The sequence below is a fragment of the Terrapene carolina genome, unplaced genomic scaffold, assembly GCF_002925995.2.
Source record: "Terrapene carolina triunguis isolate 2854851 unplaced genomic scaffold, T_m_triunguis-2.0 Scaffold58, whole genome shotgun sequence".
NCBI classification, from domain to species: Eukaryota; Metazoa; Chordata; order Testudines; family Emydidae; genus Terrapene; species Terrapene triunguis.
In genome coordinates, this window is record NW_020664409.1 from 88,691,882 (window position 1) to 88,709,409 (window position 17,528).

General features: G+C 37.9%; 1 protein-coding gene across 2 annotated transcripts in view; it reads right to left on the reverse strand.

Annotated features, from left to right (window-relative positions):
• Positions 1-17,528, reverse strand: part of TRPS1 (transcriptional repressor GATA binding 1) — a 267,386-nt gene that overhangs the window by 176,380 nt on the left and 73,478 nt on the right. For both annotated transcript variants that reach the window (XM_026646121.2, XM_026646113.2), the window contains exon 5: positions 10,280-10,883. In XM_026646121.2, the coding sequence (XP_026501906.1) occupies positions 10,280-10,883 (604 nt within the window). The remainder of the gene's footprint in view (positions 1-10,279; positions 10,884-17,528) is intronic.

The window sequence follows — 17,528 nt, forward strand, 5'->3', positions numbered from 1 at the left end:
GGGGGGGGGGGGGGGGGGACGGGCCATGCCTGGCTGTTTGGGGAGGCACAGCCTCTGCTAACCAGCCCTCCATACAATTTCTGAAACCCAATGCGGCCCTCAGGCCAAAAAGTTTGTCCGCCCCTGCCCTAGACAGAATGCCTCCTGCTACTTCCCTTTGGGCAGTATTGCTCTGCACCAAAGCAGTATCATTAATTTTAAAATATACGCCATACTGAATAGGCTTGTTTGCACGGGGGCAATGCGGAGATGCACAACCTCAGCAAGAGTTACAGGGAAGTTCAGTCACCAGGCCACACTTCTAACTCTAGCATCCCCTGCAGTGGACTTGTGTGACCATGGTCTCCATCACACCGACCCCTTTGGAAACCAGCTGCTGTGCAGGACGCAAAGAAAAGGCTCTTTGTTCCCTCTACAGTACTGCACACTCATCCAGTAGCCAGGCACAATCTTGCTCTGTGGTTTTACTTCAACTTTAAATAAATGATGTCATATCTCAAATATAATATACTACATATACATACAAACATTACTTTTTTTTTTAATTATAGAGGTAGGACATTGAAACATATACTGGCAATCCATGTGACATTTTAAAATACTCAGAATACTTCTCAAAGGAACAAGTAGCAAAACATCAAAAGAACTATTCAATCGTTATATGCATGTATTTTAGAAAGAGAATTCAGTACAAGACATAAATGAAATATATCAGATGAGAAGCTCTCCACTATATCAACCTTGCTACAATAGAGATCTTAAAATAAGGATTATTAGACCATATTAAAAGTAGCTACATGCATATATCTATTTTGATCAGTTCTTAGGTAACAAGGGAACTTCCTCAGCACCTGCTATGTGTATATCTATATATTTTATATAGATATACTTACATTTCTTCTGTTTCTGCACATATCTGTGCACACACCAAAACTATTTCCCATAGTGGGCATTTTTTAACTGGAAACATTAACTTCTGGATAAAATAGCTATGAGAAATCAACAGAACAGGAGTGTGCACTGTTTATTTACAAATCTGTTTTTAAATCTTTACTATTTTGAAACTCATTCAGATATGTACAGCGTCTGGATTCCTTCAAATTAACTAAAATTATGGCTATGCATTCCTAGTCCAATAGATTAAGCACTTATTTGCAGCCTATCACAATATTCCTCCTCTAAAATTTATATTTAGTCTTTCTTTTAATTAGTAAAAGTTCATGTACAAAGGATATCTGAAATTCAACACAAAGAACAACTGCACTTCCATATGTTAGATCAGGGGTAGGCAACCTGTGGCAAGCGTGCCGAAGGTGGCAGGCAAGCTGATTTTCAGTGGCACTCACACTGCTGGGTCCTGGCCACCGGTCCAGGGGGCTCTGCATTTTAATTTAATTTTAAATGAAGCTTCTTAAACATTTTAAAAACCTTATTTACTTTACATACAACAATCGTTTAGTTATATATTATAGACTTATAGAAAGAGACCTTCTAAAAATGTTAAAATATATTACTGGCACAGTGATTAATTAGAGTGATTAAATGAAGACTCGGCACACCACTTCTGAAAGGTTGCCGACCCCTGTGTTAGATGTATCTCCATGTCACTTTTCACTGTTCAACGCCATTCTACTTCAGGCAAAAACAAAATTATGTATAATCCTTGCCTGCATTCATCTCTGAAATTTAATTTTCCATTGAAAAAAATCTACAAAATTAGCAATAAATTCTGCCCTCGGACATGAGTGTGCTCTTCCTATTGAATTCAATTTGGCAGAATTTGGTCCTTAGTTTGTATGTAAAATACAAACTTTCATTTCACTGGAAATATATAATCTAATGCTAAACACCGATGCACCTAAAAATAAATTATTATAATGTGCTTATTTTACTTCTCAAAACTTTTGATAAGTTTAATATTTGATAAAATTAGTCTGAATAGTGCAAACTTCTTACTTCCAAATTTAAAGAGCCCTTGCCATTGAAAAATCTAAGAATTATATAGTTTACATATAACACTCAGTTTTGTTTATGTGTGCAGTGCTCACAGCTGTATTTGTTTGGTACTGTCACGGTATTTTATTTAAAACAATAATTAGGCTATAGTTATAACTGATACTATAAGAGAGTAGCACAAGTTAAAAGTTAAAACGTAGTAAACCATTTGAAGCCTGGATAAAAGATGTTGCTTTGATTTTAGGTCTGTTCCTGAAACCCTACTTACTGTGAATAATCTTTACTCAGGTGATTAGTCCTACTGAAATGAATGGTACTATTCTCAGAAGTAAGTATTGCAGGATTGGGCCCTTTGTCAATCAATAAATTAAAATTGACAGCTAAAAAGAGAACAGAGGCAGATCACCAGCTGGTGAAAATTGTCAATGTTCCACTGAAGTTAATGGAGCTATAAGAATTATACCAGCCGATGACCTGCTCCCCAGGACTCAAATGAACTTAATAGCAACACATGTTACAAAAGATGTTGATCTGATCAGAAAACATAGCACTAAGTAATCAGAGACATGTAAGCAAAGTTATTATTCATCATATTTTCTTCCTAATATTCTACACACGTATTTTATAAAATTACATAATTACCATAAAATCACATTCACTTCAAAATCCATATTATATTAATGACAATTCTTTCTCACAAGTTTAAATAAAGAGACCATGATTCAACCAGTATTACTTTAGAAACCAGTATGCATAATATTTTGCTTCTTCTTACTGAAGAAATTCTGTTGATCAGCTAACTATCAAACCACTGAGAATAAGAGCAGTTCTGGTATCTGACTAATGATGGGAATATAAAGGTTCAATTAATGATACGTGATTCTTAATTTCAATCCATATCAGCCATTTGTTTCATTATAGAATGTAGGGTGGCTTTTGTCTTCGTTATTGACTCAACAAGCCAAATGATGCAGCTCATCTTAAATCGAGAATCTGGTTTTCTCTGCTAGAATTATTTTGCTATTGATCCTAGCAACTTCTGTATACACTGTTGCTTACTAAAAGGCCAGGAGGCTTGTAACTTAATGCTTATTGCTCTTTGTTCTGCAGACTGATTCACCTTTTCCTCAGCGTTTTTGATGCAAACATCCACCCACTGTATTATTACTGTGCCACACCCAAATAATGATTTTACTGTCTAATACATTTTTACTCATTCCCTGCCCCCAGTGACAGAAATGTACGCAACTCTGGGTGGGTATATATCCAAAAGGTGGGGCCCTCTTTCCATGTGACAACCCGTCCCCAGTCGACTATGCTTAAATTCAATTCTCATGAACCAGAAACATCTATTTAACTGGGCAGGTTAACATTTTTTTGAAGTTATATTCTAGTCCTATTTGATCACTGTGTCATGATGAGTAATGCAAAACATTCAATTTTCTTGTGGGTTTGTTCCAGTAGTTACTAAAAGGAGCCAAACACATGTTTGTTTCTAAGCTATTTCAAACCTTTATAAAGTTAAACTTCACTTGTAGCCCATTCACCAACAAGGGAATTTTACCATTCTCCGGTTTTGTGCAGGAAATCAAGGTTTCAAAACTGTTTCTAATCAAGTCCTATCTTTACTCTGACACTTTGCTTGTCAGATGATAATTTAAATTTTCCAGGTTCTATTTTATACTTAAAAATTAACCCCTCACCACCTCAAACTCTGAATTGTAGAAACAGGTGCTTTTAACAAAACTGAAAGAGCTTAGCAGTTCTTTGACCTAACATAGCAATGTGCATTAGTAAGACATAGTGCCTGCTGAGTTTCCCTGAGTTAATTAGAGGACCCGTATGGCAATGAATGGCCTTGACTATAAATACTTCCTGAAAGATCCCTTACGGAGTCAGAGGAAATGGGAAAAAAATGAGATGCAGCTAAAGAGAAACTGTTTCAGTTGTTTCTTCTTTAGAGGGCTACTTTTTAAGGAAGTGGGGGACAAGGATACAGTGTCCAAGAAATCTACCAACTAAAGCAAAAAAGGAACAATTATACTCTTCCTAAGTTTAATTCTACAAATCAGCATAAAAATACTCCTGCTTAAAAAAAGGTATTCATTGCATTGTATTCCCCAGTGATTATGTACATCTGTTAATGCTACCAAGACTTTTAAGAACACATTTTGTATATTCTCACATGCAGGGTTTGCTCCTCCTGTTAAAGTCAGCAGCAAATCTACTGACTTCAGTGCAAGCAGGATTCACTTATGAGATTTGCTATCCTTCTAGAGCCAACAATCTGATGTTTATACACAGGGGGAATATTTTCAAAAGCACACAGGGGAGTGAGGAATTTCCAGTGAGTTACAGAGGTTGTTGGGCACATAACCCTTTGAAAGGCTCTCTCACAGTTAAACAGGGATCAATAATTCAAAATACAGTATAAACTATCCAATGATTCACTATAAGGAAAATTATGTATGATATTTACTACATAGTTACTTTTAAGTAACTAGTTGAAAATGGCATCTTTTTTTTTCTTTCAAACTTTGAAAACAAATCAACCTGCTCTTTGGCCTATTAAGAAAAAGGTGAAGGGGTGGAATCATAATTGGCCCAGCAGAAATTCAAAATTTAAAAAATTAACCAGCTCTAGATAGTTATATACAGAACAGAATATGGAACATTTGAAGTGTAAATATCACAGGCTGAACAATAACCAACTATTCTTGAGGTAAATTGAATCAGTCTTGAAATACAACGCTTTCTTGTAGCATGTGTTGCTGAGTGCCCTCCGTTCCATGGAAAAGTTGAGAGTGTTCAGCCCCTCAAGGGTTAGGCCTCAAAAGAAAACATCTATAGCAAATTTTAACATATTTTAGTCAAGACTTAAATATTGCTGTCCAAGATCTCCATTTATTACAATTTGCTCCATTGACCCTCTCTCATATTACAGGTTTCAGCATGGTAACCATGTTAGTCTGTATCAGCAAAAAGCAATGAAGAGTCCTTGTGGCACCTTAGAGGCTAACACATTTATTTGGGCATAAGCTTTCGTGGGCTAAAACCCACTTCATCAGATGCATGGAGTGGGGGAAAAAACAGTAGGCAACTCCCATCTTTTCATGTACTGTGTATATATACACCTGCGTACTGTTTTTTTTTCCCACTCCATGCATCTGATGAAGTGGGTTTTAGCCCACGAAAGCTTATGCCCAAATAAATTTGTTAGTCTCTAAGGTGCCACAAGTACTCCTCATTTTTTCTCATATTACATATGTTTTATATGAAATTACTGCAAATAGGCCATAATATGTATGACACTTTCAGAAATGGACGACATTAGAAGACATCAGGGTCTGTGATCTTATGCATGCATATGAAAATGTTGCAGTAACATTTGCACATCCCCTTGTGCACAGATAGCATTGTATGCTAAATAGGTCTGTGTGTGTAAATTAACAGGATCACGTTGCACCTCTGTGTGTCTACACTGTGGAAAACTTGGTACTGCAGCATCAAAACATAATAAAACAGGACACTTCATTTAAAATCAGTTTAGGAAAGAGTTCCTACTGTCCAGAATCAGAGTTGTCAAAGCACTAAACAATGCTGCTTGGCTCATCTTCTGCTGGCTGCCAATGTTCGCTCCCCCGCGAAAGGAACATTTTTGCATCTCAATAGACTCATCCAGTGTCAACAAATCTTTAAACTATAAATCAGTTACTCTAAGGAAGAGAGGGTTAACATCTACATTGTTCCATGAAGAGGGATTTTTTTTTTTGTATTCCCATTTACAAAACATACACATAGCCTGTAAATACAGTTACTGGAAACATTTTAATAAGAAAAATAAAATTAAAGCTACTCAGAGAAGCGTAACAAACAGAGCCGGCTCCAGACACCAACATTCCAAGCAGGTGCTTGGGGCGGCAATCTGCAAGGGGTGGCAGTCCATGTGGTTTTGCCCCCAAGCAGTGCGCCAAATTGCCGCCACGGAGGACGGGGGCAGTCCGTGTGCCGTTAGGGCGGCAAGCGCGTTTCCACGGCGGCGGCAATTCGGCGGCAGCGTCAATGTTCAGCTGCCCGCGGTGGCAGTTCGGTGGCTTCTGTCTTCCGGCTGAAGACAGAAGCTGCTGCCGAATTGCCGCCACCGCGGAAACACGCGTGCCGCCCTAATGGCACACAGACTGTCCCCGCGGCGGCAATTCGGCGCACTGCTTGGGGCGGCAAAAACAGTAGAGCCGGCCCTGGTAACAAGTCCCTGAGAAAGATTCACTCACACATGAACAGCCTGAAAACTCTCTCTAATTATCTGGGGGGGCAGGAGGTGTGCCCACTATCCACATGTGTTTGCACGTGCATTGTACAAACTGTCATCATTACAATATCTCAGTCTCCTGAAAGGATGCAATGAAATCCTACACAACCTTCTCCCCTGAAGAATCCACTAAATGACACATTGTGGGGGGCAGGTGGCCATCACAGGTAGAATGAGAGCAGCAAAGCAGCATATAGGCAGGTTACAAAACATGAAGGCTTACAAATGTATTGTACTTATGAGACAATTTTGTTGACAAAATTATAATATATAAAATTTTCCACCTTTTTTCAATCGATTTTTATTATTTCTGACATTGTAACCACATGTCAACCATCAGAGATATACTATAAAACAAACACCTAGAAAACTTGCTTGTGATATTATCCTCTTATTTATTTTTCTGCTGTGGGATAAATTCTGTACACCTTGCATTAGCTGATTCTACAACAAATTCTATTTATGCACAGTGTTATCTATAAGCATTCCCTCATCAGCTGTGATTAAAAAACTATGGGACTGTGTTTCCAAAGAGTACACTGAATATACAATATACAGCTTGCAACACAACTTGCATTATGTAAATGTCTTTCCAGAAATAATAATTGCTATGTATATTCCATATGCATTTATACACACTTTTAAAACAATTAAATAAGCCAAATTCCTTGACCACTTAAATGTCATGCAACACCACTCAAAACAGAACAGGGAGGGAGTGACCAATGGGAGTCACAAGGACAAAATTCTGATACTGGTTCTGCCACTGATTTGCCATGTGATCTGGGGCTGGTCTCTAAGCTTCTCAGCGACTCAATTACCTCATCTGTAAGCAGTGTGACTAGCACTGCCAACCCAGTGTCAAAAGTGAAGTCCAAAGATGAAAAGTGAAAACTATCCTTATAACTGTTAAAATCATTTCAAAGCTTTCTTAGTAAATGGGAACCACTGGGGGGAACACAAAAACAGACACATGCGATTTTCCCCCTTTGCTCACGTTACATATTCAGTGCTTCCGACTTGGTCTCCCCAGATTAAAACTGTTCCGTTCATGTCAGTTTTTCAAAAACATGAAATGACAGTCTCTGTCATCTAAACAGAATAATAGAAGTAGTGTAAATTTTGCCTTTTTGTTAACAAGTGGCCCTAGCACGCACAACTTTGAATTCAAACTACTGATATAACTTTAGAGACTTGTACCAGCTAGAAGCACTGGTTGGGGCATGCCAGCTTTTAGTACCTAAATCATTGCTTCACGTTACAGACTTACATGTTCTTTTTCCTAAGAGGATAATCAAGTAAGATACGTTCAAACAATAAAGAGCATTCTTTTTTTTTAATTCACTGGGTACAATCAGTGTTGACTAGAAAAACCTTAGATTTTTGGAAATGAAGAGGAGGCAGCAGAATTAATCTAAAGAACTCTTCTGCTTGGATCAATTGACATTCTAATCCTTCAGAATGTCAGCAGCAAAGATGCCTTTGGGTGAAATTCTAGCCCCGCAGAAGTCAAAGTTTTGTTTTTGACTTTAACAGAGCCAGGGTTTCACTGCACAATTCTGCACTCAGGGAACTGAATCAGGAATTTTGGGGGTTCTTTTCGCACTGACCTGATTCAGCTCTGAATCTGAATTAGCACTAAACCCTCACAGTTCCATTCGCCCCAAGAACTCCCAAAATGAAGGCTAAAGTCTCACTATCTCCTTCTTCCCTCAATAGTTATGAAACATAGGTATGTCTTATGATGTGTATGAACTCGGTCCAGCATGTTCCAGGAGTCCACTGACAGTGTCAGAGTAAAAAGATGACTGTCTTAGGCTAGCTGACATAAGCCCCCTCTCCAGTCTTCACTGAAGAAAAATGGAAACATGAAAATAAAAAGAAATGGGGGTTGAGGGAAAGACATGTTCAATTAGGTTCTGCGTCCAGTGGAGTTCAACTAGCATTAACTGTATTTCAAGGTAATTCTTCCCTGTAAGGTGCCAACATAGTTTCCCTAATCAGTGCAGACTAAGCCTAACCTTTTACCACAATCATTTTACAAACTATGTAAAGCAGAAATTGGGATGTAGGATAAAATTTTAAAAAGCAGGTACCTAAACCTAATAACTGAATCCATATTTATGCACCTAAATAAGCAGACTGCATGTTCAGAGGACAATGATATTAGAAGTCAATGGGAACTGCAGGAATTCAGCACCTCTAAAAAGCAATCCATTCAAACCCAAAAAATGGGTTTGAAAACCTCATCACATTAGCACCTTTCCGTGAAGAACCTTTAAATATATATTTATATTTGAATTTCTTGTTGAGCCAACCATAAAAATTGGCCAGCATAATCTTTCCTCCTCTGCCTTCTCCAGTGGTAAAAAAATCAGGTAAATCGAAGAACTAAAGTGGTATTATTTTTAGGTTTCAGGCACAGCCAGAGGAGTATAAGAGGTCTTCACAGCGCTAATGCAGCATGTTACCAGATTCCTTTGCATGTTTTTTTTTTTAATAGACAATGAGGTTTAGCCTGTGCAAAAACAAATACAATTTAGTCTCAACTGGCTAGCCTCCCAGGGTAACAGTGGTCCCTGTGGAGATAGCCAACAAAAGGTCTATGCATGGCTAAGTCCCACTAAATAGAGCTTAAGTGGGATATAAGTGGTTCCTTCTGTCAGGGTAAATTTCACCTCTAATCAGGATTTTTACAAAAAAATACTGATAGAGGAGAAAAGAAACTCGTGTACTATATATGAAGCTCCCATACACAATTGTCCCCAACCCAGATCTTCACACAGAAAGCCTTCCATGTCACTATTCAAATAATTAAGCTGAGAGATGATGTCAGTGACATTTCACGGCTTTATACAATATATAATGCTTTGGTTCCATTCAGATGCATGAAGCTTTTACATTATAAATAAATTATTGAGAATTAGCACAATTGTCAAGTTTTAGACTCTACTGACTTAAACAGCTCAAAAGATTTTTTATATATATATAATAGAAGACTGCTGAAAAATACATTTGCCTTCTCTTTACCCTTCTGACATATTGACATTCATATTGTACTGGATTTTGATTCTAAATGTCCTTAAAGAGAGAATAAAGAAAAGCAGCTAATCATTATTTCCATTCTCAATACCAGCTGAGTTTCAAAATCACCTTTGTATGTAAACTGAAAGCAACTGCAGCAACTTTCTAGGAGTTCAGATGGGAAATGGAACCTAGTGAAAACCCAGTGCTGACTCAGAGAGAAAGACAGTTATTTCCCCGGGCCACTAACCTCCTCCTCAGAATTAGTGAGTTATCTGAAACTCAAACTTCCTTCACAGGGCAAAGTACATACAGTAAAAGAGTGAGGGGAAGCCCTTTGTATGCACAGGTGCGATTTGTTCAGAGAGAGAACTAGTTCAGTTTTGTTTTGAGGATAGGATGAGAATGTACAGTAAGATACAGAATTTCTCTCTCTTTTGACATTTCCTCAGTTCCTTTTTTTCTTCTTCTTCTTCGACAAGCCAACCAGACAAATGTCAAAGTTAACATGTACTTTACATGTTTTAACTCTCCCTCCCCAATTACATTTCTTTATTAATATTTGACTCATATTTCACATTTTAGCTGTTTAATACTATGATATCTCGCTTCAGTATGCGCTGTCACCCCATCTCAAAATTTAAGAGGTGATTAGATGTGTTAATATAACAGATGTGCAGCCTTCTGGGGTTCTAAACCTTTCTTCGCCAAATGTATCAGATTCTTGCATAATCAGCAGGAATGATTAACCAAAATTCAGTCAGAGCTAATAGCAAGACAAACGATTGCTTCCTACTGCATCTGGTACATGTTTTATACAAACGCTTGTGAACTATTACCTGCCAATGTAGCTCTAAAAGTTTGAATCTTTTAGACTGATTTTAATAAAGTGCCCTTGAAAATAAAGTACCATTCCAAAACTAAAGAAATGAGTAGTTGAAAGTAAACACGATATGCATGCATTCAGTGTAACAAAGGAAAGCTTCCTACCCGTAACAGGGACTGGGATTCGTCCTTTGATTTGTTATCGCCTGATCCAGGATATTGATGAGTGAGTGGTCCAGATTTCTCTCCGCCTCCTGCTGGCACCCCCTGCAGGAATCCCTTGGTCTCAACAGCCAAGCCATAAATAGGCCGTGCAAGGTGGGCAGCTTCTACGTTTGGACTATCCCTTAACGGCTTTGGCTGCTCTTGGCCAACAGACACTGGGGTCAGGAGGCCTAAGCTTGTTTGTGTGTATGATGGACTTCCCCTCAAAATGTCTGTTCCTCTCCAGGTCACACTGCGAAGATCATCATTGGAGCTGTCAGTCCAACCTTTCTCCTTGAGCACTTCCTTATCTTCTAGCTTTTCCCTCTTCACTATGCTGTCAGAAATGGGCTCCCCCATTTTGGGGTCTGGATTGATCAGACTGTAGACCTTTAGGTCAATTTTGGGCTCTTCCTTGATAGCAGACATACCATGACTGTCTTCCCCATTGGCTGTACTGATGTCCATCTCCTGACAATGCACAGTGTTGAAGTGCTCTAGTAGTGACTGAGTGTCAACAGCTGTAAAGCTGCACTGACGGCATTTGTAGCAGTTATGTACTCTCCTGAAAGAAAATGAAGATAATTTTAATATCAGAATCCACTCACCATCCCCTTTCTTGTACCTGAATTTTTCTTACAAAATATATGAGGAGGTCTGGAATGGAATACTTCCAAATCCAGAACTTGAAGTGAAATTATGTGGCACATGTAACTCTAAATAAAGAATATGGGTTTATTTTTGTTGTATGTTGGGTAACACAAAAATAAATCTAGTTGCTAAAAACTGGTTTGTTGCTTTTGTTATCAATGATCCTCTAACCGTTCATTCATACTCAGTCCTGTCTTTCTGAACTCTACATAATTTCACTGCAGATTTTGTATGATTTTTCTTTTTGATTTGAATCAATACACTTTTCACCTCCTATTTATTCCACTGTGACATTTTCCAACAGAAAATGAAACACAAGGGGACATACTTCTTTCTGACACCTAATTAAAAGCCACTTTGTATAATATAGTGCTGTATTAAAGAATTCCTGTTTAATTGTTTTTAAAAATTCCTTCGCCTATCATCAATTTTACATCCATTTAGTCAATACAGAGGACTTTGGAGGAGAGCTCTAGTTAACTTACAGCTAAAGATACTTCAAGGGATAAGAGTTGTTGAAACAATAAACAATTCTTATTTGTTCTCTATGGAAATTCTAAAAACTGTTTTGAAATGAGACTGCTCTTAAGGAAACACAAGACAGCTGATTGTGTCCTTATATATTGAATTCTGCTGTCAAATGCAGAGGCACTTCGTAACATATGAGAGGCTTTCAAGTAGGGAAGCAGAGAATATATGTGAATTCCATTACAGTCTGCTAAAAGGTGTGTAATATGTTGGAATAATAATGCACATCCCTGTTTTCATTATAAGTCTATGCAAAGTACTATATTAGTAAATCATGTAAAGCATACATTACTATATTGGAACAACATGTTACCAGTTTACTGTATATCCCACAGTAACAGAATACTTTCTCTGAGCTAACTATGAAACATTTATTAATTATTATTATTTATACTACAATAGCGGCCAGAGTCCCCAGTGAGTATTGATGTCCCATTGAGCTAGGCACTGTACCAATGCAGGGTAAAAGACAGTCCCTGCTCTTCATCAAAATGTATATAAATCTGTAATTCCTTCTCCCTACAGATACATTCATACATACACACCCTATGCACTTAGAGTCACAGTACTGACTCTAGTCAAGTTAGAAAAAATGAGCCCTTGACTATCCACACTGGACAAAGCTTGTATGGGAAATCTGTTACTGCCATGACAACTTCAATTGTTGAAAATTAATTCTTTCAAGGCCAAATCCTGGTCCCAATGAAGTTAGTGGCAAAACTCCCATTAACTTGAATAAGAGCAGCATTTGGCGTTTAGTTCATCTGTATAGCTGGAATAGTACAGAAAATATCCCTTTTTAAGTCTGATCGTGTAGGAGAAATAAATGACTAAACTTAAAATAAACCATATGCTATTTAAAGTATCTGATTTTCATGAAATTTTGCATGCATGCATGCAGATATGAGTATGTATTCAAGTATCAATACCTGTAGTGCTTGTGTAATATTTTCTCTGAGTCTTTTTCAGTATTATTATTTTCAGTTTAGATAACTAGATGGGCTCCTTCAGCCTCCAAAAAATTCAGTGAATTATTCTGTATATAGTCTAGTGGCAAAGGAGTCTTGTTGTGGGCCAGAAAACAGTGGGTTAAAATCCTGTTCTGGCTGTATTGTCTCATTCTAAACTAGCTTTTTATTGAAATCAGCCCATCTCTCAGTGTGATACTAACTTAATTCTTTTCTGAACCAAGCTTAATTCTGTTTCTGAACCAAAAAGAGAAAGTGCTATCTGATCAAAACCATTTAACAGATACGAAAAAGCCAATTTAGGGAGGGAAAAGGCTAGTCATATAAAGGTGGAATATCTTCAGAGAAGGCCAAATTCGACAAGGGTTAGTTATCTAAAAAGCCAAGTTAAACAAGACACCATTTGGGACTAATGGCCCAACCCCAATTTACTCCCTGCCTGAACGTTTATCAATCCTTTGGGAGGCAATTTAGCACTAAGTGTCTTTTGTTTAACTTGGCCATTTGAAAGGCTAACCCCCTTTTCTAACTTGGCTCCTTTCTACAGATATCACACCTTCAGGCAGCTGATCTTTTTCTGTCTAACTTGGCTTTATTAGGTGCATGCTAAATATTTTTGATCCAGATTGTATATACCACCATTATGATACTAGTGAAACAAATAAATGTACAGTATAGCAGCAGCCAGCCAGGGATTTTAACTATATATTTATAACTAAGGCACGGACGGGCCTGCTTAAATGCACTTTTATTACTCTGAAAGCTTGTAGATTTTTAATTCTTTAGAAAGGGGTTATTTTTTCCACCCACAGAAAGTTACATGAGGATTTCTTAATTTGCCTGTGTAACTTTTTATACAAATGCCACCCAATGGGAAAAATTAGGGCCTTTTCGGACAAGTAGAATAAAAAGATAGGCTCTTTTAGAACATACCCTTTTCTAATCTACATAAAAAAACCACCTCTGATCCCAACTGGATAGCTCAATACCTAAGACTTGTACAATATTAGTAGATACACTGGACAAGCCAGGATTTGGTCACAGATCTTAAACTAAATTTTCTATACCCACCAACCTAAAAGTGAGCAAGTGTTGAAAACTGCATACATGTGAATAATTTAATCATTACGGATCAGAGTACAAATTTGGCCCAACACAAAAAAGCTACATGAGCACATCTGATTTTTCTTCCTATCCTGGCACCAATCCAGGAAGCAACTTGAAGGGCTGACTTGTTCGTTTGTTTTTAAATCAGAACTGAAATCTACCATTGATTCATAATGGGACAAATTCCATGGAAGTTTGTGAAGTGAGGCCCCAAAAAGCTAATCAAGAAAGTTTAAAAGAAAAGCAGTTTGCATAGTACGCTATATAATACAAGTATCAGAGGGGTAGCCGTGTTAGTCTGAATCTGTAAAAAGCAACAGAGGGTCCTGTGGCACCTTTAAGACTAACAGAAGTATTGGGAGCATAAGCTTTCGTGGGTAAGAACCTCACTTCTTGCATCTAAAGGTGCCACAGGACCCTCTGTTGCTTTATATAATACATTGATTTAGTGTTTCAAAAGTTATCATTACTAACTAGATGGTGGTTGTACCATCTCAGGCTGTGATCTTATGAGATAAGATACAGCACACGATGTCAGGGTTGATCAGTATTAGGATGAGAGACTTCCAAAGAAAACTGAGGGATGGAGGAAAATGGTGTTGGTGAAAAAGCAAATACCACTCTTCCTTCTATGGTCTTGTTCCTGAACCATTCAACTCAATGCAGTTTTTCCACCGAGTTGAATGAGAGACAAATCAAGCCCTAGGCCAGTACTCATCTTATCATGGCATTAGGAAGGCACTGAAGCCATTTTAAAAATTTATTATGATATAAATCTAAAGTCCTGAACACTTGTGGGCATTAAAATATTCCATGACACTTTTCACAGGAACAGGAGTCAAATATTCTGACCAAGATCCTATCTGAGTTGTTACATGCTGCAACCGAGTATTTTACTATTATTTATTTGTATTGCAGTAGCATCCTAAGGTCACTGGCATGAGGAGCACTACAAAGACAGTGACAAGTGACTGTGCTGCAGAGCTTGCAGTATAAAAAGCCACAAAAAAACCCACACCTGAAGGGTAGGGAAAAATGGTACCACACACAGGAAAGGTGCTCAGGTGACGGCAGGCAAATGTCATGTTACTACCATGGTTTCTGTATGTTTCACATTTTATTTATTTCTTGTTAACACATTATCCCTTTTATTTATATTACAAAAAGCTGGGTTTAAGAGGGGTTTTATATGTTTGTTTTTAGATGGGGGTTATACTTGGAGTTGAAGGGGAGGGAGGAAGAGACTTTTTGAGTAAGAGGGGGAGTGAGTAAGGGGAGAAGGGAAACTGAGGGAGGGAAGTAGGAGGATGTGAAGGCCGGAGAGTGAGGCTGAGTGGGATGAAGGAGAAGCAGCAACCGCTGAAAGCAAAGCAAACAACAAAAAATATATATCCACAGTCCAAGTTCCAGAGCTGAGTGAATTAAGGTATCAGAAGGGTGGGAGGGCGCCTCCCAGCTGCTGCTGCTGTTTCCCAGGTGAAAGGCAGGGCCAACACCAGGTCCCTCTAGGTCTGGTAAAAGAGCTGGATGGCCCTGTTTTACCCGCACCCCCTCCCACACACACTTCAGCGGCAGCAGATGATGGCTGCTTTGTGGAAGAAACCCCCAAATCTAGGGATTGCCATAAGACCCTCCTCTTGGCTGCTACTGCCCATGTGAAGCAGGAGAGGCAGTCTCTTGTCCCAGTACCCCAGACATATCCCTCTGGATCCACTGGGATATAAGGGCCTGAAAAGTCCCTGTGCCCTCAGCCACAGCCTGTGCTGTCTGCTTTATGCACTATTCTTCATTTCTTCTCCCAAAGCACTGTGTAGTGTTGTAGTGCATGGTTAGACAGTTGATGAATTTGACCTCAAGGGCAGCTGCATTTCAGTAATGCATGAAGTGACTCTTCGTACTTACTTCAGGTCTAATATTTAAAGTCAGATGTACAGCTGCATGTGCAATTGTGTACCCAGTCTGTATGGGCAACTGCCATAAACTGCATGCACCGATCAGGTTTTTCCATGGAAAAACAACCACTTATGACTCTCGCTGTCTATTCACATATGCAAAGAACCAATTTATACATGCAGTTGTGCTAATTACATACATGCATTTAGCTTGTTTTTACTCAATTGCACGCTTACCTTTTTGAAAATCAGGTTTTTTACATGTATCTTGTAAAAAGTTTTTGAATCCTTCTGAATGAAAACCAAATAAAATTGTCACTTACATTATCAACAGATTAGTTCTGTTTATTGGAAAACATGATTCTGCCCTCATTACAAAAGATCATAAGGCATTCTGAGTGGGAAGTGTGTCCTTTTTTTAAAAAATGAATATTACAGACCTTTATCTTACCCTTTTTCTAGAGAGGTTTGGACCATTTTTCATCATGTTACCTGACATTTCTACTAGAGCTTGCCAAAAATTTTCAGTAAAACATTTGACAGAAAATAACTTTTCCATTAATGGAAATATTCACCAAAAAAATAAAATCGATTTTCAGCAAAAAAAACAGAAACATTATTTTTTCCCCACCTTTTGGCAACTGAACTCTGAAGGTTATTAAAAGTTGCCAAAAATCAAAATAAGTTTGGTTTCAGATTTTTGATCTTTCAACAAAAAACAGACAAAAATGATTACAACAAAATTGTTTTGCTGGGGCGGGGAGGGAATATAATTTCCTCACCTACTATAATTTCTATAGTAAAGAACTTTTTCATCCAAAGATATCTGACTACATATTACCCATGCAGAAATTGTTTAATCCGTTATAGTAACACACACCTATGGAGTACACTGCATAACTGAAGCTCTCAATGAAATGTAAAGAATATCTCCTGATTCTTCAGGTACAACGGGGTCAGAGTAATAGTTAAATTAGTAGAAAGTGTAGCGAGACAAGGTCGGTGAGGTAATATATTTTATTTGACCAACTTCTATTGGTTAAAGAGACAAGGTTTCAAACTACACAGCTCTTTCACCAACAGAAGTTGGTCCAATAAAAGATTACCTCACCCATATTTTCCCTTCTAATATCCTGGGACCAACATGGCTTGAACACTGCAAACAATAGAAAATGTAGGACAATTAGCCATTTGGAGATCTGTTTATGTAAGCACATTTTAGGCAGGTTTAGGCACAACTACACTGACATGCAATGTGATTCATTAACTTTGAATTCAACTGAACAGCCTACAAATTACATGTGAAGGAAAAACTGAGTGGTGTTAAACTTAAGTATATATTTCTGTAGGGAGACAACATGAAAAGCTAATTATTCTTGCAAATTCTAATGTTGTCAGTAATGAAGGGCTGCCAAGGCCTGCATTGCAGATGGATAATACTGGAGGACAATGACACAAAAATAATATTTAAGTAAACAGACAAAAATGATATTACAGACGTACAGCCAGAAAGATGCAGAAAAAAACTGGATGCATAGTGTATACCTGCAATTCTTGAAAGTCATTGAAGATGCACACACAAGGGAGTTCACAGACTCAACCATGCAGGCAGGTTCTAAGCAGATCCATGGTATTCAGTATGTGCCAATGGTAAAATTAAATATGGGAATTGAAAAACACCATTTCTGTCCATACAATGCATAATTATGTATTTATAGTTGGGATCTATTCAGCTTCTTAGTATATAAATTGCCAGCAGCGAGTTTTGCTGCATTTTTCCCTCACAGTGGTGGAACTGAGAGTAACTATCACATTATTTTATTACATAATAATTATTATATTTCCGTATGATAAAAGGTTAATAAGACTGGGACTTTTCAGCTTGGAAAAAAGATGGCTAAGAGGAGATATGATTGAGGTCTATAAAATCATGACTGGTGTGGAGGAAGTAGATAAGGAAGTGTTGTTTACTACTTCTCATAACACAAGAACTAGGGGTCACCAAATGAAATTAATAGGCAGCAGGTTTAAAACAAATAAAAGGAAGTATTTCTTCACACAACG